The sequence below is a fragment of the Ruditapes philippinarum genome, unplaced genomic scaffold (assembly GCF_026571515.1).
Source record: "Ruditapes philippinarum isolate M1 unplaced genomic scaffold, ASM2657151v2 ctg2009_1_1_1_1, whole genome shotgun sequence".
Lineage (NCBI taxonomy): Eukaryota > Metazoa > Mollusca > Bivalvia > Venerida > Veneridae > Ruditapes > Ruditapes philippinarum.
In genome coordinates, this window is record NW_026855090.1 from 208,759 (window position 1) to 235,060 (window position 26,302).

Here is a 26,302-nt window from a genome sequence, read left to right on the forward strand (position 1 = left end):
CGTATGAGATTGTTTCCCAGGAACCAGCGGGTATTTTCTCTCTGAGCGCTGACAATACAAGACTTGTAACGACAGCCGAGATTGATTATGAAACAGTTAAAAGTTATAATGTTACATTGAAGTAAGTTAGAAATAGATACCTAAATTGGTTAACTAAGTAACGAGTAAAGCAACAATATATGTATTCACAATTTATACGAATATATTTTTAACTCGATTCCGCGATTCCTAGCTAGCAGGTTTCTTACCTTCAATTGTGTTTCATCGTGTTTTCTATGTTGTAGGGTAACAGACACCTCGACGTTCTTTATGACATCCACGGAGACATTAACTGTGTCAGTCACTGATGCTAATGATAACGCACCTGTTTTCACATCTCCAGGTTCTTTCGAAATTTCCGAGTTCGAAATTGCCGGTAAGTGACATAGTACATATTTTTCTTAATCATAAAAAAGCTAGTTTTTAAAACAATAAACTTCATGATATGCGGATTTGTTTCCTGAACATGTTTAAGTATTATAACAAAAAAAAGATAAAATCAACTTATTAGACACGTTATATATATTATCAACATATTCATATCTGCATTAATTTCAAACTTGAATATTGTAATAACGAGTGCTAAAATCAACCCATAAAATGCTTAAGAAAACTAGGCTATAACAAACTTTCGCTTAACTTTGCTACCAATTGATATTACTCATCATTGCAAACTGTGTCTTTTACGGTGCCGGCTAAAACTTTCAGTAAATTTATAATGTATTAATTTGTATTATTACAGGTCGGTTGTGTACAATCACTGACTTCACGGCAGTGGATACCGAGTCAACAGTGAATATCTATTTTATTTGGTAAATAATTACATTTATTACATCATTTTCAGTGGTCAGTAGTAATATTATATGATATTTTTCAGCTGTATTTTCCTGTCTGCCAATCGCAGTGATTCAAATTGCCTTCTGGTGTTCAATGCGATGAAAATATCATTCTCGGTCTATTACTACTGTGAACTAAATCAATTTCCTCTTTGTCATTTAGAAATTGAATAACTTGCATTTGATACTTGCATTCGTTTTTGAAATGTTAAATATGATAATATTCGTAATTCATTGTAAATGCTATTTTCATAGAGAATGATTCGCTCTATTGTACGAGCGTATACAAATTCATGTATAATACATGTATGTATCCAATTTATTATATGTAAATATTCATGTATCTTACATGAACATATCCATGTATATTACATGCACATATCCATATATATTACATGTACATATTCATGTATATTACTTTTACATATTACATGTATATTACTGGGACATATTCATGTACATTACATGTATATTTTTATGTACATTTCAGATGGAAACACAAACGACACATTTAGCATTAACGCAACAAGTGGGGAGGTAACTCTTAGTGGTTCCCTGCAGCCTGACGTCATGTTAATGTATGACTTACTTCTCCAGGCAAACGACACTGTGCAGACAACCAACTTGAGCGTTACAGCATACGTGAAAACTGGTACTATTTTTTTTTGTCACTAAGATAATATATTTATATTGCGAAATATACTTATAAGTGAGTTTAAATTACGCATTTGCATTTGTGTTTTCAGTTACATAAATGACATGTCAATAGTACAAATGACTTATAAATCATCAATTTTCTTGAAATGTCTAAACAAAACTGCTAATATAAAAGGAACTTCCAATAAAAGGAATTCTTGCACATGAATAATGATTGTAAGTTCGTAAAATGTATTCGATTTTTTCTGTTTCCAAATGTCAAAAGTGTAAACATTAAATAAAAAATGGTTAGGGTTGTGATTTATTTCTAATTTTATGACATGAATGTTTTAAAAAAATAGCCTGAATTTTCTTTGTAAATTATATATTTGCAGCGCCTAGGTTTGTTTTCCCGGTGAAAAATATTACAATTGCTGAAAATACAGACACTTCTAGCGGTGTTATAGTGTGGTCTATATCATCAAACGACGCCGACGGTGATTCCGGTGTACAGTATGAGATATTGACTCAAAGTGGTAACAATACGTTTGAGATAAGTGACGACAATCAAAACATTACAACAGCAGCGTCATTTGATTTTGAAACAACACAATTATATACAATCACTCTGAGGTAATTTTGTATACAATTTTTCAGTCCGTATACTTATATAATGTTTATCTTTTGATTATCAGGTAAGTCCTAACATCATTGCGGATTATAAAGTTTCAGGTAAGTCCTAATGTCATTACGGATTTATTTATCAGGTAGCAAGGTTGAAAGGACAGTGTATGTCATCTCATGCCTCGCTTGGTACCAGTACATGTTATGATGATGTCTCCAAACGATATCCTTTGACAATGCAGTTAGTCTTATGTTTGTTTAATTATTACGCATTCTTCTGTTGTTTTAATACAGTATTACGAAGAAAAAGTATATTTATCAGTCTCAGTCATAAAATATGCTAAGGAAAGCATTTACACTTATAGAAATACTATGTTCATCCATGAGTCAAAGAAATGTGTGGAAATCTATGAAGTTCTTATTGAATATGTCTAAGATTAAATAAACTATGGAAAAGTATGGGAAGCTGCATTCGCTATTACTGGTCAAGTAAAGTTGGTTCTTGCTTGAAATAAAACTGCCAATTTTTTATTGATTTTATTGACAGTATATATTAATATTGTGATCACCTAGGATGTATAGAATTTAAACATAACATTTCTAATTTGTGGGAAGTCAAAACATGTTTATTTTATATTTACAAAGAGACTGTGTAGTAATTGTGAAATTTGAACATTGTTATCATTAACGCCATTTAAACATGTTTTACTTTAAACTTGGAATTATTTTCCAGGGTTAATTTAAATGACTTCTTTAGCAACAATATTGCATTGATAAGTGTAGAAAAAATTGAAATAACTGGTATGCCGAAATTAAGAAGCCAATAGCACAGAAGAGGAATGCTTAGTCTGTACAATGTGAGGGCTTATCTGACTTTAAAACTGAAACATAAAACAGTGATTATCACAATATTGTTTTCTATTTTAGAGCTACGGACAACTCGACGTTTGCATTGTCGTCAGACGGAACATTGTTTGTTGAAATAACAGACGTCAATGACAATGACCCTGTATTCACATCGCCAGCATCTATCGATCTACCAGAATTTCAAGAAAACGGTTTGTGGTGTTTTTTATACAGTCGTCTCTATATTTATGTTATCAAATTAGTCTACAAGATTTGTTTCAAATATTTCTTTAAGATCTGTCTCTACTGTAGTTTCATTGTTAGCAATGTAAAACGTTTTACATGTTTGAAACCTGATGACTGACATGTTTTATATTTTATTTTGTCATTTGTCGTTAACGGGTAGACCAGTTTGCCTATAACAAGTAAACAATGTCTATGTTAAAGTACTGGTTATTACCAACTAGACATTTGCAAAATGCCAGATATAACTTTTGTTTATGTTTTACAGGAACCGTTGTTACTCAGCATAACTGTTGTTTATGTTTTATAGGAACTGTTGTTACTCAAATATCGAGCACAGATGAAGATACCGTTGGAACAACAACATATTCTATCACAGGTAACACAGCAAGACAAATTTACTCCAATAACTTTAACAACCCTATTGGTCACTTGGTATTTGGATATTTACATCCAATTTGACCAACTACATGTTTTGGAAAATGTATAATTCCTTTAAGCGTACTTTCCTCTTTTGAATGGTTGTCTCAATTTTACAACTTTTCATTTCTTGTTCTCGAAACACCTTTGGAATATATGATTACACTATTACATACACACAAAATAAATAGGTTAAAACATTTGCATTACATACTAAGATCGTAGCAGGTATCTGTTTTGTCAAAAAATATATAGTTTATCATTTTCCAGACTTAATTTCTCATAAAAAACAATGAATTACCTATTTTTATATTTGTTTTTTCAATGACGGTCAAATAATGTTTGATTCTTTACTGAAAATCAGAAACCAATGTATAAATATATTAATTTACTTTATTCGGACAGACGGAAATTGGGATGGCTACTTTTCTTTGGATTCAACTAGTGGGAATCTTACCCTAGAGAAGCAGTTTAATGCAGCCACCATGATAACACATAACCTTACAATTCAGGCTAACGACACTGTTAATACAGTTACAACAAACCTTATTGTCAATGTCATAACAGGTAAACTGCTGAAATAAATCTATATATGAAAGTATTCTGATATTAGAATACTTTATAAGATTTAACAAAGGATATTAACCACGAACTCTCTTGTATCAAATTTTGATGACTTGCACTTATTTAAACATTGCAAGATTTGTGAAAACCCTTCCTACATCAAGATCATTATTTCTTAGTAAAATGTTTTCTTCGTTGACTGCTTAGAAGCAAAAGAATATTATGTTATTGTTGCAATAATGACTTTTATAGTGTGTCAATATTTGCCAAGTTTGCCATTTGCCAATTTATTTATTTATTTATTTATTTATTTATTTATTTATTTATTTATTTAAACAGTTCCACGTATAGAACCATTTTTGATAAACATTACGGAAAACAGTGTGACAGGAGAGTTAGAGGTGTGGCCGTTGACAGTGTCTGACTATGACAATGACACTAACCACGTGTTTGCTGTTGTTGAACAAAGTGATCCAGGAGTGTTTGAGATAAACGCAACTGCTAAAGCTGTCGTTACAACTGCATCACTTGATTATGAATCCAAAGTCAATTATACATTTGTCATAAAGTAAGTACTTCTGTATCTTTTCTTTCATTTTATTTGATCTACTGTAAAACAATGCTGATCTACTGCTGACAATTAGTGATTTTGTTCTCTCAGCTGCCTTTGCTGTATACCTTTCACAAATACGACCAAAAGATTCATTGCTATTTATCATTGTAAGTAGTTTTACGAAATATAAAAAAAAAATATGATGATTTTTTTTTGACCGCCACCGTGGTCGACGGGTTAGAGTCGATGACTTCTAATCTAGTTAACTATCGATCCCCGGGAGATGTTTTGGTAGTTTAACGCGGAGGAAGGAAATCTAGTACTGGTGTAACTCTCAGGAAACTACCCGCCTATATAACTGAAATACTGTTGGGAAAAGGCGTAAAATGAAACAAACAAACAAATGATGATTTTTTGTGTAGTCCTGTTGTGTCGTGCGATACATTCCGCTGTGTAATATTTCTGCGAACAATTATTATCTATTATGTGTAAAGTATTGTTTCTTTTATCCATTGTACTCTACTATGTCAGTTTTATCATTCTGCGATGCAATGAACTTTGTATGCCATGTGATGCAATAGTTCTGTAAAATATTTTATTATACATTATATGATTATATTTTCTCAAACCATACATAGATTTTCTGAAAAAGTGATATGTTATGTGTTCCTTTTGTCTGAAAAGAAATGTATTGATTTTATAACATTATATGTCTCTTATGTTACACTATGTGTTGATTCAGTGATTTTAGCAAAATGAATGTTTTGTGACATCACGGAAACTTTGATTATGGTTTACTATAGGTCCTATTGTAAAGTCGTTTGTATCCTTTAACTGAATTCATAATTATTTCCTTTTTAATTTAACAAAGTTTCAAGTAATACAATTATATAAGTACAAGTTGCTAACACTTAAATATGTTAAGGAATACAGTAAGTTAATTTCGTTTTTATATTTTCTTAAAATGGCATTGGTGTATCATTTGAATTTGAAAAATTTATATAAATATAATTATAAGAGCATTGTTCTTTTTTTCCAGTGTAACAGATAACTCGTCTCTACAGCTGTCATCTACAGCAACATTTACCGTGTCTATCATCGACGTTAACGATGTATCCCCAAATTTCACATCCAGTACGGAGGCGGACATTTTGGAGGATGCGTCCAAATGTAATTATGATTGATACGAGTTACATATGCCAGCGTTGTAGAATTTTAAAAAATTATAAATGTCATTGTGTTAAAGTTTTGTAAATTGCATTGCATTTATTTGAAGATTAAGTAAGTGTTAGGAATTGTAAGCTCTCATTTAAATACTAGTATAGACTTTTCTATGCCAATACTAACTTGTTTGTCAAGTCAGTATGTTGAAGTAAATGATAGACGGGTCATATATATGCATGAATCTGACAATTGGGTGTAATTTTTCTCTCGGACAGTTTTTATGTTGAACAATATATTTTAAAACAATGAATCATTTCTCTATTGTATTATTTTGTTACATTAGAAACATGCAGTGTTTGTGACATTTTATCTTGTTTTTGTTTTAATACAGAAGCCTGAATTTTGGTAGTATTGTTCTTTTTCCTTTTTGACCTTAGCAATATTGCTGACAGTAAAGGTTTAATTGTGTTATTGATACATATTTCTTCTCTATTATATATAGCTACATCAGTTTATAAGGCAGAGACATTTGATCCAGATACAATTGGAACAACAACGTATTCTATAATAGGTAATTGTCTTGATACCTTTAACACACTTTAATGTACTAAAGTGTTGCTAGTTAAAATGTGTGTCATCCAATTTATTACTGGTGAATTGTTTTGTAAATTTTAAACAACAAATGATCCCGATGAGATAAATTAATAATGCATGTAAAAAGCAATATGGTTTATTACTGTGTTATCTCTTGTAAACAATTATAGTATCCTCTGTCATTGTTAGTCCTGTAAAAAAGCTATTTAATACCAAAGCCATTGTTGTTTACAGGTGGAAATGATGATGGCATCTTTGAAATCGATGAAAACAGTGGGATCATTACTTTGAATAAAACATTAAATGCATCAGTGACTTTATCTCATGTGCTTCAGATACAGGCATATGATACTGTGAATATGGCCACACACAACGTAACGTTTAATGTAAGAACAGGTAAGTTTATTAAAAAGAAAACCAGGAGAACATTCTGACATTTTTCCTCACTGATTTCTTACCATTTTATATTTTACATTACTGAGGTGAAATACATGTAATACGATTTTTATGAGCAATGTTTAAGGACTGGTTAATATAGTGAAATAACACAATGAATCCGTAATTGATCTAACAAAAAATATGCTAATTTAAAAAAAAAATGTTGTGACTGTACATAATGAAAAGATAATCTTACATTGTCAATGATGTACTAGACAACTTAAATTAATGATGGCTCACTTAAAGCTTCATATTTCGCAATGATCATATCATGAGCTTGTTTTTGTTTTTCTATGTTTCTTTTTACCTCGTCACTCATTTGAAAGATTGTAAACCGCTTAAACCAGTGCTGGTTGGCATGATATATGTTGCCTATTTACGTTTTCTTTCACAAACAAACTCAGTCAAAACCGAGTCTGTAATTTCATATAATTCTGTTGTTTAAATTGTTTTGTTTCCGATGGATCTTCCCTTTACCAGATTTCTTACGAAAATGTTTTATAATGGACCTTCAAACTACAAGATTTTAATGTACAAACGCATCACACATATATTTCTTCGTTAATTTTAGCTCCAAAAATGGACATTCCTGACATGGTGACGGTGGAGGAGAATGTTCCTATAGGGACAGATGTTTTGACTTTAAACTCGACAGATCTTGATGGAGACGCAAATCCTGTATATGAAGTTGCTAGTCAAAGTTCGGCTGGGGTTTTCAAGATTAACGCGGACAATACAAAACTTGTAACCAATTCTTCAATAGATTATGAAACAGATCAGAATTTTACAGTGACCATAAGGTACGTTCCATTCTTGAAAATGTTTGTACATATGAAGATTTGTTTTGTGTTTGTATTCCTGACGTTAAAGTCCATTTTCAGTTTGGATTTTATTTTATGTTGTCACCGCTTTAACAACAAGAGGTGCTATATAAAGTATAGATGGATTTAGTTTTTCATTTGTAACGACAGAGTCGTTTTAAGATATAGTGTATATAGTTTATATTCAGCTTCGTGTACTTTTATTGATAATTGCATCAAGTATTGTAGAACACTTTAAAGTATGTTTTCTATGAGAGAGTTTTTTAATTGCTGTATTAGAAATGAGAATACATGGACATGTTTTAGCTTTTTTTAATTTTTATTACAGGGTAACCGAAACCTCTGATTTAAATCTAACTTCAACGTCCGAGTTTATGATTTACGTTAGAGATACCAACGATAAAAGTCCAGTCTTTACGTCTGACAATTCAACGGAATTGGCTGAAAATACACCAATAAGTATGTTACGTTCAAGTGCGTTTGATATTGTTGATTTTGTTTTACTAAAATTGAATCTTTTAGATTAGATAAGGAGAGAACATTATTCAAACATACAATAGGTCTGATGAGCGTTACTTTGCGTTCCTTTATTATATTATTGAATTATCAAAACAAATTTACAGACCTTTTGAATTAAGTAACTTTGCTTGTTGTTGTTTGGTTTATTTTTTTTTTTGTTTCTTTTCTTGTTGTTTTTTCTTTCTTTCTTTTCTTTTCTTTATTGATGCTGCTGTCTTTGCTCATACTTTAAGTTGTGTTCATGACTGGCATATATTCATATAACTGTTTGTCGCGATTCATTATTCATTGACGTTTTTACTCTACTGTACATGAATTTTAAAGAACTATACCACATGTTTATATTTAATCAGACATTTTGTGTTATCATAATACATTCTTGTAAATTATAATGGACAATCCAAAATCAGATATAGATCATTACGATACATGTAGTCTGAAAAAAAAACATGCATTCTCTTTTTGTTCCATGTCCTCGTATTGTTTTTGATACTTATCTATTTATCAATGGCATTCTTAAAACAAACTTTTTTTTTTCTTAGACGAAGAGTTTTATACGGCGATGGCTGTCGATGAAGATACAATGGGGAATATTACCTACTCCATAACTGGTAACCATTTATCATGTTTACATGTACAGAATTTAAGAATTATCATATTTTTCGAACACGATCTTTTTTAAGAGAGAAAATTGCCAATATGAAACTTTCTGGGAAATTTTTATATATATGTTATAATATAATTGAGAAAATTGCTTAATGCCTGTGCGAGTTTTTTTTTATCAATCCTTTGATAATTGATAACTTTGCCACCGATTTGTCTTCAAATACAAATAAACGTACATCATACGTAACGAATTCGGTGTTGGGCAATTTAAATTTTATGATACATGTGGTTGAAATGTAAATGCTTGATTTAATCTAGAATATCTATGCTCTCCATTGCTTTCTTAAAAAGAATATCGATAAAATCGGTTGCCCGCGTTTCCTCTTCAAATAATCCAATCTACAATAACAATTACACAGTTAATACTTTAAATATATTTCATATCTATGTTAACAGATGGAAACGATGATAATATATTTGCAATTGATGCTGAAAGTGGTAACCTCACTCTGCAGTCAACACTCAACCCTACTACAGTAGAAGACCTGACACACAATATTGTCCTACAAGCTAGTGATTCTATAAACTTTGCTACTTTAAATCTTACCATAGCGGTTAAAACAGGTAAAGACTTGTAGCAATGTTATGATTATAAATAGCATATTAATGTGACAACGATTTAGTGATGTTATAGATATAAGTTAATACTGAAATGGTATTAAATGTCACCAAATTGATTATCAGTTAATGACCAGGTAGATACATAAATTTCATAGTCCTGCAAGTTTGATATAAGAGTAGTGTAAAAGATGGTTTACCTTCCTTCTCCCTTCGACAACAAATTTAGTCACTTGCTATGCAGAAACGGTCAAACTTGGCGTTTTGATTTGTCGTTACAAGATTATAATAAAAAGCATCAGCGAAATTTATACTCATTTAACTAGATACATGTATCAAACTTATTATTTAACGATTTTATAATTAATTTCGTTACAAGCACCTGTCATACATGTCCAAGACATATACATACCCGAAGACACGGATATATCTGGGAACTATCTTGTATGGCAAATCAACTCTACTGATCTTGATGGTGATGAAAATCCAGTATTTACAATGATAGATAGTGCTGGAAATACATTTGTAATCGATGGTTCCAATATCACAACCGTGTCAGCAGTGGAGTTTGACTTTGAAACAACTAAGAACTACACGATTATTTTCAAGTATGTCAGTTATTTTGAAGATCTTTTAAAAGTATCTATTATTAACCGAGGAAACAATATTTTCACCATATGTTTTAATTAATTAACCATTCATATGTATTATGATTATAGATTGAATGTTAAGATACCAGTTCAAAAATGGTTATGATATCGAGCAAATTCAGTCAATGCTTAAATTGTAATATCAGAATAATAGGAGAGATAAGGGGGCGTTTAGCGAATTATCGAATTCAAGTCTGATCCTGAATTAGCATCATTTCTACTTCATTTTTATCTTCTATTTATAGCGTCACAGATAAATCAGCATTCAAGCTTTCAAGTACAGCAACGTTGACAATTTATATCACTGACGCCAATGACAATAATCCGACGTTTACATCCAACACATCTCTCGTGGTCTTTGAAACTGCAAACACAGGTATACGTTGATTCCTTTCTGAAATTATATTTATGCATGAAACATTTTCGTTACGCTTTGTCAATGAAAATAATTCTTTTATTTTTTTTTTCGATTATTCATTGCTATGCATATATTTTGAATTGGTATCAAATTATCCTCTAATATTCATATTCGTTATTCATGCTCTATATGTAGGTGAGGCTCTCTATGTTGCAACAGCAGAGGATGTAGACACCGTTGGAAACATAACGTATTCAATCATAGGTAGTAATTTAATATATTATCATATAGATAGAATACCTCTAATGTCTCATTTAATCTAAGATAAATAGTATGTTATTAATAAGTAATTTATGTACTTAAAGTTAAATTTAACACGATTCTGATATTCAAGAGTTTGCTTATTTACCTTGTTGTACCTTTTTGTTTGTAAAGAAAAAGGCAAAAACAATCTTTTTTTTGACAAAATATATGTTTCTATGGTATCAATACCTTATAATGGTCGCGGATTTTAGATTAAGTAGTTTTGTGTGAATTGTGGAAGGAGATGCGGGTTGGTGGTAAATACCTATGCTAAACCGACATATATTGAGCTGTATTTCTGACACACGAAACCAAGTTTCAGTTAAAAATCAAACTCCGAGATAACAGTAATTAAAACAAAGCTTAAATGAAAAAATAACAGATTGATGGGTTCCTAGTGTTATAGCTAGTATGTGATGACTTGTTTTATACAAAACCAGTAGACCAAACAAGTAGTGTTAAGATTAATATTGTAAAAAGTGAAGACTAATATCACTGTTAATAATGATTCTTACGTTATTTAAAAATGTTTTACATTTCTGTAGATGGTAACAGAAACAGCGACTTTGCCATCGATCCAACAAGTGGTGAACTTACTCTCCTGAACACACTCAATCCGCAAAGTGTTTCTGATCTAGTTTATGATCTCGTCATTGAAGCAAATGATTCGCTAAATGCTGTCACCCTAAACCTAACAGTTAATATAAAAACAGGTATGTGAATTTTTATATCTGTTTATTTATCTACTTTGAAAAGATTCAGAGTAGTAGATTGTTATGATTAATGATATCGAGATACAAATCTAATGACAGGGTATATTGCATATTTAGTTTAAAGAGTAGGATGGTCTAATAAATTTGATAAATGAGATAATATCTTTGGAAAAATGGTTTGAATAAAAATGAAATTGACTCAAAAGAGTAAATGTTATTTCAACAGTTTATATTTTGATACCTTAAGAATACGAAAAATACATTTTGACAAATGTGCTGAAATGCTTTTGTTTGTACTTCTTGTAAAAGTATACAGTGTAATTCTTAATCTATTTTGTGCGGACTATTTGTCAGAAAAACAAGTAAACAATCATAGGTTTAAAACACTGTATCTTTTAATTTTATGCCATTATTTAAGCACCAAAGCTGAGCATTGCTGACCAAACCATAGATGAAAACACTAATACAAGCGGATCTTATGAGCTGTGGAACATTACATGGTCTGATTTAGATGGTGACCAAAATGCCACAATAGAAATAGTCTCTGAAAGTCATCCGGGTACATTCCAAGTTGTAGATAATTCTCTGTTAGTGACAAATGGTTCCTTTGATTATGAATCTGTGACTAACTTTACAGTCACTCTGAGGTAAGATATGTTACACATAATTTACTACTAGTACAATAAAACTGGAATAATTGCTATCGACAAATGATCAAAGGTGATTCGGATATAAATCATCATTTTTATCCATTTGATGATTTATTGATGTGTGTTGCCTAGTATTTATATTACATATATAACAGTGTAAATGCATTTTAAACGGTTGTCTGTCCTTATTAACTACTCAATAAAGTTAAAAGGTCAATAAACGATTTATCACTGCGCGGTCTTAATTGAACTATGCTGTTTTGTATTGTATTGCTGAAGTTATTGAGATGCATATATTATGAAAAAAGGAAAAAATTACATTTCCTTGTAACACATTCTAATACAAGGATATCCTAGAATGCGTTGCTTATTATCAAAAATGTATAACTAGATGTAACGAACCTGTTAGGTTAAGCTAGATATAATTGAAGGTGCAGCATGTATGAATTTTAAAAAGATGTATTTTGTGCTAACATATCATTGTTAATTTGTTTTAGAATTACCGATGTACATGGCTTGACGTCAAACGATACATTAACCCTACGTGTCAATGACCTAAATGACAACACCCCGGAGTTCACGAGTAATTCAACTGTGGTCATATCAGAAGAAACTCCAGCCGGTTCGTGTCACTTTACTTTTTTATTTTATTCATAATTCCTGACAACGAAATTATCAAGATAATTCCTGGAAAAAGGTGATCCTTCGTAAGCATTAAAAACAGCAAAATAGCATACAAATTGCAGACTCGGTTTGATTGAGTCTGTACAGAGTCTGTAATTGAAGAATAATGAAAAAAGTGCAACATTAAATTATATTATTGATTATATTTTAACAATTTTTAGTGGTCTTGTCAATTCCCCAATTACAATACACACGTAGCATACAGTTTGTATTTTTTGAAATAAATATGTGTCCTAAGTAATGGCTTATCTCATGATATATGTATAAGTAGTCATTAAAATGGTTTTAGCGTATATACTTCATGTAACGTCATATTTTGCTTGCAGGAACACCATTCTATACCGCTGTCACAGTTGACTATGATACAGCCCCAACTGTAGAATACTCTATCATAGGTAATGTATGACATCTTTATTTAAACACCCAGAGTTGATGACCACTATCTGATACATAATATTATTTATACATTAATGGATGTTTATCAATAAAGTATATTATTCATTCCCAACACTAAGAAAATATCTGGTTCTGCAGAATTTACTTAACGAATGCTGTTACATTTGATCCAATGAAAACTAGTTTCAGTTATTGTTCATTATACTGACTTCTAAGCAACAGTTGATCAATTGATACAAGAACTTTTTCATTTTGAAGTTTCACTGATGATGATTGAAAAGCATATTATCTTAATTGTCAAGAAGATTTTTTTTTCATTTTTGGGGGCCTTTTTTCTGGTCCTGTTATTATGTATGTTTGTTGTTGTTAAATAATTTTTATGGTTTATTCGGTAATCATGTACAAAACAGATAGCAAGTTAAGTTACTGACTTTTGGTTAATGTTTGTCTTACACGACGTCTTCTTAACTTTACAGATGGAAACTCCGGAGGCTTCTTTAGTATTGATTCCAGCGTGGGAACTGTAACACTTCAAAATGCCTTTGATGAAAGCAGTGATCTAGAATTTGTTTTGACCATTCAGGCGAATGATTCACTGAATGTTGGACTTTTCAATTTGACCATCAATGTTATTACTGGTAACTGATAATTTGATAGTTCTTTTGCTTCATTCTGTGTTCTGAATTTTGTTGTCATATCTTGAAACAAATACAGCTACATTAATTATTAATATCTACTGCATAACTATGTTTAAGTCATGTATAACAATTGTGTTGAAGTATTCATGGTGCTAGATGATATAATTCATTCTTATAAGTTCAAAGTAAACTTCGATCGTATTATGGTATAGCGCTTGACCTTCCGTTTGTATGTTTTTCCGAGCATGCATTCTCTTGTTAATAGGTTTCATTCCAACTCTTATTTTATTTATAAAAAATAAATAAAACCATATTAACCATTGGATAAGTAGTATATGTAATGGTATATATTTTGGGAAATTACAAATAAAGATAAAACGAGCCCAGCAATCAAAAATGTTGGTACGTCAATCCGTCTGTCCATCAGTGGCATATAACGTGATAAATACATGTATTTGGTGTGCTGTCTACAAACTTAATAGGGAGGACGGTCATGGTTAAGAGAAAGTCTGTGTCCATGAGATTTATTTCGAAAGGAAATCCCTAGGTTGGTTGACTATGTTCGATCATTGCCAATGGTTGTTTACTTTCCCCTATTTATTATGATTAGGTCAATGGTGAAGGTCACAGCGATCCTAGATGAAAATTTTTATCTGGTTTATAATTCGAGAAGGAATTAACCTAGATACACCTTAAATATAACAACATGAAATACCTCAAATAATTAATTGTATGTCATGTGTACATATCACAGCGGTTTGTCCGCATGCTGTCCGCCCTTCCTGGATTATTAACCTGCAAGTGATCCCACATGATTTTTGAATCAGTGGTGAGAGACCAATTGTCTTTGAGATATTTTGCTTTACCCGAGCATCGAACCTGCCAGCGACACTTGGATCTCCCTATTGCACTAAGCGGGCGGACCACCTCATTTAAGCGTACTTCGTTTTTGACCTCGTTTCTCCATTATATACATGTATCATGTTTCTTTTATTTTTCAGTGCCAGTTATTTCTGCATACCAAATCAATATAACTGAAAACAATGCGGTACCAGATGTTGTGTGGAATTTGACGTCATCTGACAGGGACGGTGATGTTGACCCAGTTTACGTCATATTAAATCAAAGTGACGCAGGCGTGTTTTTTATAAATGACGCTTATATGGCAGTTAAAACGAACAAGTCTTTTGACTTCGAGGATAAAACAATTTTTACTTTTGAAATAAAGTAGGTGCTTTTTAATGTTGTTCAATTATTTAATATATTTAAATCTTTTAAGTGTTTAAAATGAGTACCTAGTATTTTACAATATCTCAGCAGAATCGTTAGAAAAAAGATAATTACAATTTAGGGTGAATGATTGGTAATTAAAAATAGAGGAAAACAGAATCAACCATACATGTCAAAATTTTCTCCACCTGAAGGAATGCATGTCACTCCAATCGAATATCCGCGATCAACATCTTCGTTTCTTTTTAATTTTAATTACCCAAAAGGTGCATTGAATTCATTTATTAGGTTGGGTTTGACGGACATTGCACCAACACAGTAGAGGTCATATGGCGACTTTCCAGCTTAGCTGGAGAAGAGAAAAACCTCAGGTGCTATTTTAAGCAGGAACATGCACCTGAGTGGAACCACCGCCGTTTCATAAGGTAGCTGGATCGCTTCCTCACGTGAAAATCCAAAATCTCTAGATAGATTTATGACCACAATTATTTAAGTACATACTTATCAATATAGCCAAACGATGTATCTGATCACAATAATAAAGTAATTGTTTTCAATACTTTAATCAAATTAAAATTTTACAGAGTAACGGATACGTCATCATTGAAGTTGTCGTCAACGGCAACATTTACGGTGTCCGTGGTGGATGCAAATGACCAATTTCCAGAGTTTACTTCTAGTGATCGTATACAGTTAGAGGAGGAAACCAGTCCAGGTTTGGTTTATGCTTTAATTCTAAGTATATCTTACAATCAAATGTTACAAATAAGAGTTTTGCCAGGAATAAAGCTAAGTAAGGAAAAGAAATGTAAATAGTAAATATATAGTATAACTTATAAGTAAAACAAAGTATACGTCAACTTATGTCGGCATCATGTATTTTATTAAGATACAATTTCAAATGCCTTTCTCCGACCTTTGAGAATAATTCATTTTTTATCATTGGAAGAAATTTAAGTTCTTTTCAAATGTTATATGTTATCGATACAGGTTCGAACGCTACATAGAATCCAAAAAAAGTCGCTTTGCGATCATATTTAAAAAAATCTGGATAACGTGTTGTTCCTCGGAACCATTAATCACAACAAACTAACGTGAAACTTGCAGACTGACTTGGTTTAATTGAGTCTGTACATGAGGGAAATGAATAGGGCGACATCCCTCGCGCACTCCTAGCCTTTAACAAACTTGATAAATGTATGCATTTCAGCAACTTAAATAATCAAATTTATGTTGTTTTTTAAGAAAAGCATTATCTGCTGTTTAAAACATATTCTATCTAGGGTGAATTCAAAGTGTTTGTTAGCTTTAATCCTTGATTTGTATATTATAAATGTATAACAACTTGGTAATTCATCAATAGGTTCTGTTATCTACGAAGCCATGGCCGAGGATAATGACACTGTAGGAAGTGTAAGCTTCGACATTATAGGTATTATATACTTTATAAATGTAAGAACAAACAACCATGTATTTCTATTGTGTTTGTTTTTTACAAGAATTTCTTTCTTTCCTCTAATTTCTTTTTTCTTAATATCGTAATTAGATATTTTTCTTGCTAATATTTATTATGATTTATTCATTGTTAGCGTTTTAAAGACCACAATTGCAGAATCAGACCAATTTCAAATATAAGATTAATTTTAAGGAAAAATTCTTTATCAGAGACTTGTGTCCAATCATGCAAATCATATTTTGGAATTTATTAAAATGTTTAACTTGGTGCGATAATCTATCTTTATAATCTTATAAAAGATTCCTTTATATTTTTTCATTTTATTTTTATAGGCGGAAATGACAATGGCCAGTTTTCCATAGATAGTAACAGCGGAAATATAACTCTTGTGTCGGCGTTTAACGCTACTGTAACATTAACACATCGCCTGACTTTACAAGCTAATGATACTCTAAATACAGTGGATTTCAACTTAACAATAGCTTTAAGCACAGGTAATCAAATTCACATATAACATAAATCAAATAGATAAATATGTCAAAAATACGTTTCAACACGTACAGTTGGTTTACGGCCTGTCACATTGTATACAACGTTGATGTTCTTGGTGTTCTTTCCCTATTTTGATATTTTGTTTTACGCTTCCATAAACTTAGTTTTTTTAAAAATATTATATATTTTAAATATGCTTAGTAGATGTTCTTTGAGTGTAAAAAAGAATATATTGTTCTAGCTTAGCTATATTCGAAATAACAATACAATGGGATAAAACAAAAATGACTTTGGGTGAAAACATTTTTTTTTGTTCATTACAGCTCCTGTTTTGGTCATTCCTCACGAGGTAACTGTTGTTGAAAACGTAGCTATAGGATCAGATGTGATGGATCTCAACTCTACAGACATTGATGGCGATGTGAATCCTAATTATGAAATCCAAAACCAAAGTGAACCCAATGCGTTCAAATTGAACGAAAATAAAACAAAGCTTGTTACAAATTCGTCCATAGATTATGAAACATTGAAAAATTATACAATAGCTTTAAAGTAAGTGCCTTGATATAAAGTCTCACATTTAACCATGAATCTTAACAATTAACAAAGCTATCATTTGCAAACGTCTTGTGTTATGCAAACATTAACTAAAAGTTTCGTACCAGAGTGACGCAACTCCGTGTCTTAAAACAGTACATGTCTTAACATAAATCACATTCAACCTCACAAATTGCACATAATAAAAAAAAGAAACAAAATATTTAGATGGAACAGAAATTTTTATACCCATAAGTACATTATAATACTGTAACACAAACTTTTAATTGTTCATTTTTTTAAACTGATATAAACAAAGAATTTTTAGGGAAAACTTTGTGCCATAGCCTATTATGTCATTTATTTTTATCAATACGCCTTTTCTTTGTCGATCAGTTGACAATGTGATAAAACAAATATACGGTATGATTATTTCCAGAGTGACTGATACCTCCTTATTTTCAAAGTCATCCAGCGCTGAATTCACCATCATTGTTGTCGATGCTAATGATGAAAGTCCGGTATTTACTTCTGCCAATTCCACAGATATCACCCAATTTACAGCACCTGGTTTGTACCTTTGTTTTATAACAGACGCTAGTAGATAAATTAAATGAGGTAAAACAGTATATTAATACCATGATAAATAATAAACATAATAATTATGATATCAATTGCAATATGTTTTAAATGTATACTTAAATGTGCACCTGTTGGTGCTTTGAAGAAACCGCTGTAATATATCCTTATAAAACGTTCAAAGACAATGGTATCAAAATAATGTGGTAAATTAAAGCGTACACTAGGTAAAAATCGGAAATCGTAAAATTAATTTCGCAGTGATGCTTTTAAGATGGATAAAGTGATGTTTACTTTTGTACAAAGTATATAAGAAATTTTCTCCAAAAATAAAATCTGTATACATTGTTTTCAACAACCAGGCACGGTGATTTACAATGCGACGTCTGAAGATGTAGACACTATTGGCACTACGTCCTATTCAATAACAGGTAATCTTAAGATGTGTTTTATTAAAGACAATTACTCTCTGATAAGTTGTAGTTCCTTCTTTTTGTACATTTAATTTTGGTATAACGTTGGTTTATATGTTTCATTGCATATGTTTTTGCAAAATTATATTAAAGAAAGTAAAGTTTAGTTTTAATCAATGTAATTATTTGCAGTGAATTAAACCATTCCAACATGAACTGTCTCAATCAAACCGAGTCTGCAATTTACATGTAATTTTGTTGTAATTACTGCTTCCGAAGGGTCACTTTATTCTAGATTTTTATTTGTAATATGTCTAGTCTACTGTTGTTTTTTAACACAGTAATTATGCATTTTGCATGATCTCTTGCACAAAAAAGAAACAGCTTACTAGATGTTATATATAAATATCACATATATATATATGTCTTCTACATTTCAGAAGGAAATTCTGATGGTGTATTTGCTATTGATGCTAGTACCGGAAGCTTGACACTAGAGAAAACACTTAACCCAACTACAGTTGCTGATGTCACATACAATCTAGTTATACTAGCAAATGATTCCGTGAACACCGCATTTCTAAATCTAACAGTTAACGTCAAGACAGGTGTTTAGCATTTATATTATCTTAATACCTTTTTTTAAATCTGTACATGAAAATGTCTTGGATAAAGTCATAACATTCTAACATATGTATTTTCATACTAAATAATCCTGAATATATAAAGTAAGAGTTTTTTAAATCACAAAATTTATTCCTTAAATACATCAATTTACAATCTTTTATTTTGATTGTTTCTTGATTTAGATATACAGCAATTGGTAATATTGAAGATAAATCTATTGAAAAGAAAATAGCATACTCTATAGGCTGTATACATTGTATATAATTCGTTTTCTAACAACTCTATTTTGTTTTCAAATCATTCATCATTATCATCTGTGATATTATTGTGGATATCCCATTGAAATGTTAGTGACAATAAATTTTTAACTATTGAGAGTGTAAGCGCCATCACGTTTGTCCTATACATATACAACTTAATTTTATAATAATGTTTGTGATTTCTGTTATTTATAGCCCCTGTTATAAATGTTGAGGAGATTGAGATACCAGAAAATGTCAACACAACAAACGTGTATAGTGTATGGGCTATAAACTCCACTGATCTGGATGGTGATGAGAATACAACATTTGCAATTATGTCACAAAGCGATCCGGGCACTTTTGAAATAAATGCTGATAATGAAATTGTAACGAGCGCTAAGTTTGACTACGAAACTACGAAAAACTACACTGTTGTCTTAAAGTAAATATTTACCCACAGTTGTGTATTATTATTACTAAGGTCAAGTTCTCATTTTATTTGATAATAAGAATTTATAAACTTATTGATTGTTTAAAGAAATAATGAATATTTCTTCTGTAATATCCATGGTTTTTGTTAAGGCATAGTATTGTTGGATATGCTGTTCACTTTTTGGAGCCGTTACTATATTTATTCCTATGAATTTGTCTTTGTAAATGTTGATGTGAAAGAGAAAAAAAGCTTAACTAAAGGGTTGAAAGCATATGAATCTTAAGACTATACAAACCTTAGTAATAATAGAGTAGGAATTGGTTGTTAGGATGGGTGGTGGTAGTCACTCATTTTCAATGTTGCTTCCACAAATTTCGACAAACTTAAAAGTAAAACTAATATTTTCATGCATTAACTGTTTACATAAACAGCGTCGCGAATAATACTTTTACATTGTTTTTCCTTATATCATTAGCGCCACGGATATATCTGGACTATCATCCACAGCAACGATAACTATATTTGTAACCGACGTGAACGATGTTAAACCTACAATTACGTCAAACTCGTCAATATACATCCTAGAAACTGCTAATATAGGTAAATAAAATTCTAATTAGATCATAGTTATCCATGCTCCTAATAAAATTATATTTGTGATTTTAACCCAGGACACATTTTAAATATTCTTTTAAGACGTATTAATTGTGTTTGTTTAGTTCTTGTGTACGTGCGTGTGTGTGTTCGTTCGTGTGTGCGTGCGTGTTGTTCATTTTAAGGACGGGGTTGACCAATTATGCTAAAGGATGTACGTGACACTAAAATACGACTAAACCGTGTATATTTGGACGGATACCTTATTGCAAATATACGTCACAAGAATAAAGTCAGACAGGTCCTCGGTCTCGTCAAAACATGCACAGCTGTCTGCTGCTGTTTAATTTCGTGATATTGAAACTAATACAAACGAATAATTACAATTTCAAGGCTGATACTATCTATACAGGTGATACAGTTTAAAAATTTTTTTAATTTTTTTTTTTTAAATTTAATTCATTAAATTACTTTATATGTTACAGGAGACGAACACTATACTGCAACTTCGGATGATATTGACACTGTTGGAAGTGTATCGTATTATATAACAGGTATTTACATATAAATATACGTATATAAATGTAGTTACTTCATATGATGATAAATTATTGGCTGATTATTGTCATGAGGGTAAAATACCGGTACATATGATATACATTTCTTCATATAACGATACATACGAGTGTATTATGTCCTTTGGTATACATGTATGTGTTCTATTTATTTCAAAATATTTTCTCATACTTTCTTTCATAAACACCTTCTTACACCGAATTTTCTTCTGGACAGGCCTCATAACATTTACATACATGGATAAAAAGACAAATGTCTGCATTTAATATTTAATTTGCATGTGACTTTACAGGCCGAAACACTTCCTTTGTTTTAAGACAAGAGTAATAGCCCTAAGACACTGCTACAAAACAACATTCCTTACTTTGTGACATTAAAGCTGGTAAAATTGTCATTGAAAAAGTATATCGGAATGCTGCGTTGATGATTACAAAAATGAAACAAACACTTCAAGTGGTAAAACAATTAAAGTTAAAACAGAAATCACAAAAGTAATCATTAAGTTAATGACGATTTGACTAATTAGATTAAAGAGTTTATATGTTTCAATATCAGATACTACATGGTGATAATGAATGTGATATTTTGTTTTTTCTATAGATGGAAACAGAAACAATGCTTTTGCTATAAATGCATCAAGTGGCGTGCTGACCCAGGCGATAAAACTTACACCAACCACGGAGTCAGATCTTGTGTATAACCTTGAGATAGCAGCCAATGATTCAGTAAATGTGGCATACCTTAACCTGACCGTAGATGTTAAAACAAGTAATGATATTTTTTAAGAAAAAAACAAAAAAAAAACCTTTATTCATTTTCAGAAGGCTAAACCCTATTAATTAAATATATAGCAGATATGTACAGGGACAAATGCATATAAGTTCATGTGTTTGTTTATTGTGTCGTGTCTGTTCAAGTCTAGAGATATTTTGTAAACTTTCATCAGAAGTGTTTCAATTGTGTGAGATGTAATGATAGCTATTCGACTTTATTTGGTTACGACAATGCTTGAAAATGACTTGATCAATAGTTTGACTTGAACTTAACCGTCACTATAAAAGATTCCCCTTTGTCATTTGGCCATAAATCATGTGATTTATCTATATAGCTGATTAAAAAAAGTAAAAAGATGTCCTTTGCAATTTGTATTGGTTAACGATTAGTTGAAACTCATTAGTATTTTTTAATATAAAAACGATATAACGTTTAATGAAAACTAGAGAGAGAAACGTTTTAACTATGTGATTGTTTTGTTCTTGTAGGACCATATCTAAATATAACCAATGTGAACATTACTGAAAATACTGTCACAACTGGTGGATATAGTGTACAGACATTGAACTGGAATGATTTAGATGGTGACACTGAACAGACATTTGCCATTGTTGATGAAAGCACCCCCGGCGTATTCGAAATTGAGAATGGAACGCTAACAACAAATGCAACGCTTGATTTTGAAACAGAGACGAGTTATACTGTGACAATAAGGTTAATATCTACTGGTATTCAATGAAACGAGAAATAGTTGTTAAAATAATTATAAGCAATAAACATATACTTAATGATTGGTCACAATCAAAACGAGTAGTTTTGAAACTTTAAGCATTTTATTCTTTCATACACTCTTATCAAAACATATTTCTTATCATGATTTTATTTAGAGTGAATCGGTCCATACTTAGTAATTGAAGATCTGTTATACCATGAACAATTATGTTGATAGTATATAGTATTATGATACGGGAAAACAAACCTGAAAATAATATGGATGTTTGTTAGTGTTTCAAACATTGTCTCCAATATCACATATCAATATATAAAAGATAATAAAATGTTCAAGAGCAGTATATTTTATCTAACATACTAAATCACTTAGAATTATATCATTATTTTGTTTTTCTAGAGATATTTCATATGAATATCCAAATGACACAGTCCTATTGTTTTATCAATGTTTGAAATACCTACGGAACATGTGCCCGTTGTAGACCAATCCACTTTAACGATTCTATAAGTTTTCTATCATTATATTAAGTATTCATTTTTTTATACAGGATAAGTCTTTCTTTTTGTCGAATGGTTAAGAAATCACTCAGCAGCATGTAATATTTAAATAAACATTTAAAAAGTGTCCCTTTTAGCTTCTGTAAAGAAATGCTTTCATTTGTTTTCAGCATAACTGATGTTCATGGACTAACATCAAATGATAACTTGACACTATTTGTAGAAGATGAAAATGACGTGACTCCAGTGTTTACAAATAACATTACAACGATCAATCTATGGGAGAAAGAAAATACTGGTCGGTATCTTAATTTCACTAGTTGAGCATCTATATTTGTCATTTGTTGTATTTATTATTTGAATTTTCGGTAGCTGACCGTCAATACTGATCAGTATTTTATCTTGAACTATAGCCTGTCATCAACACTTGTCAGTATTTTCTTTTATCGATAGCTGGTCATTGTAGCTGGGCAGTATTTTATTTTTTCTATTGTTGATCATCACTGCAATCTGTTTTAGTCCTGAAAATCAGTTAAAGACGATACAGACACATTGGGTATTTAAGATATAAGCCTTGTAGAATGTTATTCTTGTACAGTTTTATTCTTAAAGGTAAATTTGCAGTTTTGCACTTCTTTTTACTATTATGTTTCAAAATGCATGTTTGGTTACATTGCAAAAAGTTGTAGTATTGCAACTAATGGAATTGTTTACCTAACGTTTGAACCTTTTGTAGGAGATGTATTTACGTTAACGGCCACAGATCCGGATACTGTTGGGGACATACAATATTCAATAATAGGTAATTGTTTTTGGTGGTTTTCTTTGTTGCTGTTTTTTTTCTGAGAATGTTTGAACGTTGGATCACTTTAATAGTTTATATAGCAGTGTACATTTTATCAAAATTTTCAGAATTTGATATTATGAAATATGATGATGATAAAACTGATTTTGCACAGCAATATAAATTGTAGACAGTAAAATGTATATTTTGTGTTTTTATATGTGCAACACATATTTGTGTATTTATCTCTTTCACATGTACAATGTCATATGTTACATTTCAAAGATTCATAACCTTTTTAAAAATGTTTTCTTTTGTTTTTAATAAAGGTGGCAATGATGAATCCAAGTTCAGCCTGGATGCCAGTACAGGGATATTGTCATTATCGTCTAGTTTAGACTTTGCAACAACCGAGTCGTATTTCATCAGGATGATTGCTAATGACTCTGTTAATAAAGCTTCTTTTAACCTTAGTGTTAATGTAAAAACAAGTAAGTTACTTTTACGAAAGTTTGATTTTATCTTATCTATATACACTTAAGTAGATCTGATATTTGTATTTTTTACTTTATAAGGTCATTAAGAGAATGAATAAAAGACTTGGCATTCAAAAGTTCGACAGAAAAAGTTATTTTGTCAATTCCATATTTTGTTGGTCATTTGTTTGGGTTTGTTTTTTTCTTTTTTTTTCATTTGTCCTTTGTTTTTTTTTATTTGGTGTTGTTGTTTTATTAGGTTTTTTGTTGATGTTTGTTTTTCAGTTTATGTACATTTGACAAAAAAACATACTGCTCGTATTATTCATTTTTTTTCGTTTTCGATTTACTGTTTATTATTATATTTATTAGAAATTTTATACTTTTTTGTTAAAGGTCCAGTTATAAATTTTACCGGTGTTGATGCAAAAATTTCTGAAGATCAAGATACTTCGGGCTCCTATGTTGTATTAAACCTCACTTCAACAGACGCCGACAATGACCCGAATCCTGTGTATGATATTCTCAACCAAGAGAGTGCTGTCTTTTTTATTGACGGCGACCAACTTAAAACGAATATGACATTTGACCGGGAGACTTCAGATAGTTACAATGTTACTATACGGTAAGTTTGAAGAAGTTCGAATTGAAAATTCTGCATAACTTAAAATAATTGATAAGATACTATGGTACAAAAACAATATTGAAGCTTAAACGTGTTTCTCTTAATATTTAACTTTACAACAAGGGGTATATGCTACTCCATTTCAAATTGTTTGTAAGGTGTTTTCTTTTGGTCATTGACTTAATAGGCACTCTCGTTTATTTAATAATTTTGCAATTAAATATTTTAATGATTGTATCAGTATGTTTCTGGTTCATCTAAATTACATTTGCCTACCTTTTAAACAGATAAATGCTATCTGAAACGAAACATAAAAACCACATAGAAAACGGTAATTAACATTTCTAATATAAATTTTATTTGACTCACAGATATTTCATGTATCGAAAAGGTGATATTGTTTCAGTATTATGCGATCTTTGTTCTAGAGTTACAGATTCAGTTCTTGGATTGACTTCAAACGACACTTTGACTGTTACAATCACCGATGTTAATGACAACGCGCCTGTGATAGTATATCCAACTACTACTCCCATTGAAGTTCGCGAGGACACTGCCAAAAGTACGATTACATTCAAATTTGTAATATGTTTATGAACTTGTTGGGTGACTCGTATATATCAGCTTTTCAGATATATTTCAAAACTGTTGCCGTAAAATGTTTATATTTATCGGTTAGGTTAAAGTATTTTGCTTTCCCCATCAAGTATATTGTGACGATTTACTGTAGACACTACATTTATGAGAATCAAAATACCTTTGATGAAGTCCCTGTAACATGAAAGGATTCATTCTTTATATGTGTTTTACATGAGGCGATTATATGTCATATTGCAAATACAAGATTATTACTATTCGGTCTTATGTCACCCATTTGACTTAAAATAGCTTTGATGCTGGTGTTTTTGAGAAACGAAAAAGTGTCTTAATTGGTAATTTTATAACACTTATAACCATTTTATTTCAAACTATTTTATTTCAGATACACTTATATTCATGACTGAAGCCAACGATGTTGATAAAAAAGGAGAATTAACCTACCAGATACAAGGTAACCTTTGTAAACAAATTAGGTTTCTTTTCCTACTGTAACATAATTATCCCACCTTGCTTGTCGATGGCAAATAAATAAATGAATTAAATAAATGTACATTCATCATAATTTACCTAAATTGCTAAAATATATCTTAAAAAATATATGTAAAATAGATTTGTCAAAGAAATTTTCAGAACGCAAAATTTAACTGAGATATATAATAATGCTATATTAAAGATGATATTTTTGCAGCAAACCAAGCAATACGATATGGTTTTAAACTAT

At 30.8% G+C, this 26,302-nt stretch overlaps 1 protein-coding gene across 1 annotated transcript in view; it reads left to right on the top strand.

Moving 5' to 3' along the window:
- Positions 1 to 1,352: 1,352 nt before the first annotated feature.
- The window catches only part of LOC132742065 (protocadherin Fat 4-like), a 46,251-nt gene continuing 21,301 nt past the window's right edge, over positions 1,353 to 26,302 (top strand). The window contains exons 1-40 of the mRNA XM_060730349.1: positions 1,353 to 1,527; positions 1,907 to 2,144; positions 3,063 to 3,193; positions 3,535 to 3,603; positions 4,050 to 4,211; positions 4,548 to 4,776; positions 5,801 to 5,931; positions 6,428 to 6,496; positions 6,754 to 6,915; positions 7,529 to 7,757; positions 8,107 to 8,237; positions 8,840 to 8,908; positions 9,360 to 9,527; positions 9,901 to 10,129; positions 10,417 to 10,547; positions 10,725 to 10,793; positions 11,378 to 11,545; positions 11,964 to 12,192; positions 12,693 to 12,817; positions 13,206 to 13,274; positions 13,752 to 13,913; positions 14,915 to 15,140; positions 15,728 to 15,858; positions 16,507 to 16,575; positions 16,932 to 17,093; positions 17,415 to 17,643; positions 18,068 to 18,198; positions 18,570 to 18,638; positions 19,061 to 19,228; positions 19,703 to 19,931; positions 20,398 to 20,522; positions 21,002 to 21,070; positions 21,693 to 21,860; positions 22,355 to 22,580; positions 23,267 to 23,394; positions 23,833 to 23,898; positions 24,210 to 24,371; positions 24,753 to 24,981; positions 25,410 to 25,543; positions 25,964 to 26,032. Coding sequence (XP_060586332.1) covers positions 1,353 to 1,527; positions 1,907 to 2,144; positions 3,063 to 3,193; positions 3,535 to 3,603; positions 4,050 to 4,211; positions 4,548 to 4,776; positions 5,801 to 5,931; positions 6,428 to 6,496; positions 6,754 to 6,915; positions 7,529 to 7,757; positions 8,107 to 8,237; positions 8,840 to 8,908; positions 9,360 to 9,527; positions 9,901 to 10,129; positions 10,417 to 10,547; positions 10,725 to 10,793; positions 11,378 to 11,545; positions 11,964 to 12,192; positions 12,693 to 12,817; positions 13,206 to 13,274; positions 13,752 to 13,913; positions 14,915 to 15,140; positions 15,728 to 15,858; positions 16,507 to 16,575; positions 16,932 to 17,093; positions 17,415 to 17,643; positions 18,068 to 18,198; positions 18,570 to 18,638; positions 19,061 to 19,228; positions 19,703 to 19,931; positions 20,398 to 20,522; positions 21,002 to 21,070; positions 21,693 to 21,860; positions 22,355 to 22,580; positions 23,267 to 23,394; positions 23,833 to 23,898; positions 24,210 to 24,371; positions 24,753 to 24,981; positions 25,410 to 25,543; positions 25,964 to 26,032 — 5,935 coding nt within the window. The remainder of the gene's footprint in view (positions 1,528 to 1,906; positions 2,145 to 3,062; positions 3,194 to 3,534; positions 3,604 to 4,049; positions 4,212 to 4,547; positions 4,777 to 5,800; positions 5,932 to 6,427; positions 6,497 to 6,753; positions 6,916 to 7,528; positions 7,758 to 8,106; positions 8,238 to 8,839; positions 8,909 to 9,359; positions 9,528 to 9,900; positions 10,130 to 10,416; positions 10,548 to 10,724; positions 10,794 to 11,377; positions 11,546 to 11,963; positions 12,193 to 12,692; positions 12,818 to 13,205; positions 13,275 to 13,751; positions 13,914 to 14,914; positions 15,141 to 15,727; positions 15,859 to 16,506; positions 16,576 to 16,931; positions 17,094 to 17,414; positions 17,644 to 18,067; positions 18,199 to 18,569; positions 18,639 to 19,060; positions 19,229 to 19,702; positions 19,932 to 20,397; positions 20,523 to 21,001; positions 21,071 to 21,692; positions 21,861 to 22,354; positions 22,581 to 23,266; positions 23,395 to 23,832; positions 23,899 to 24,209; positions 24,372 to 24,752; positions 24,982 to 25,409; positions 25,544 to 25,963; positions 26,033 to 26,302) is intronic.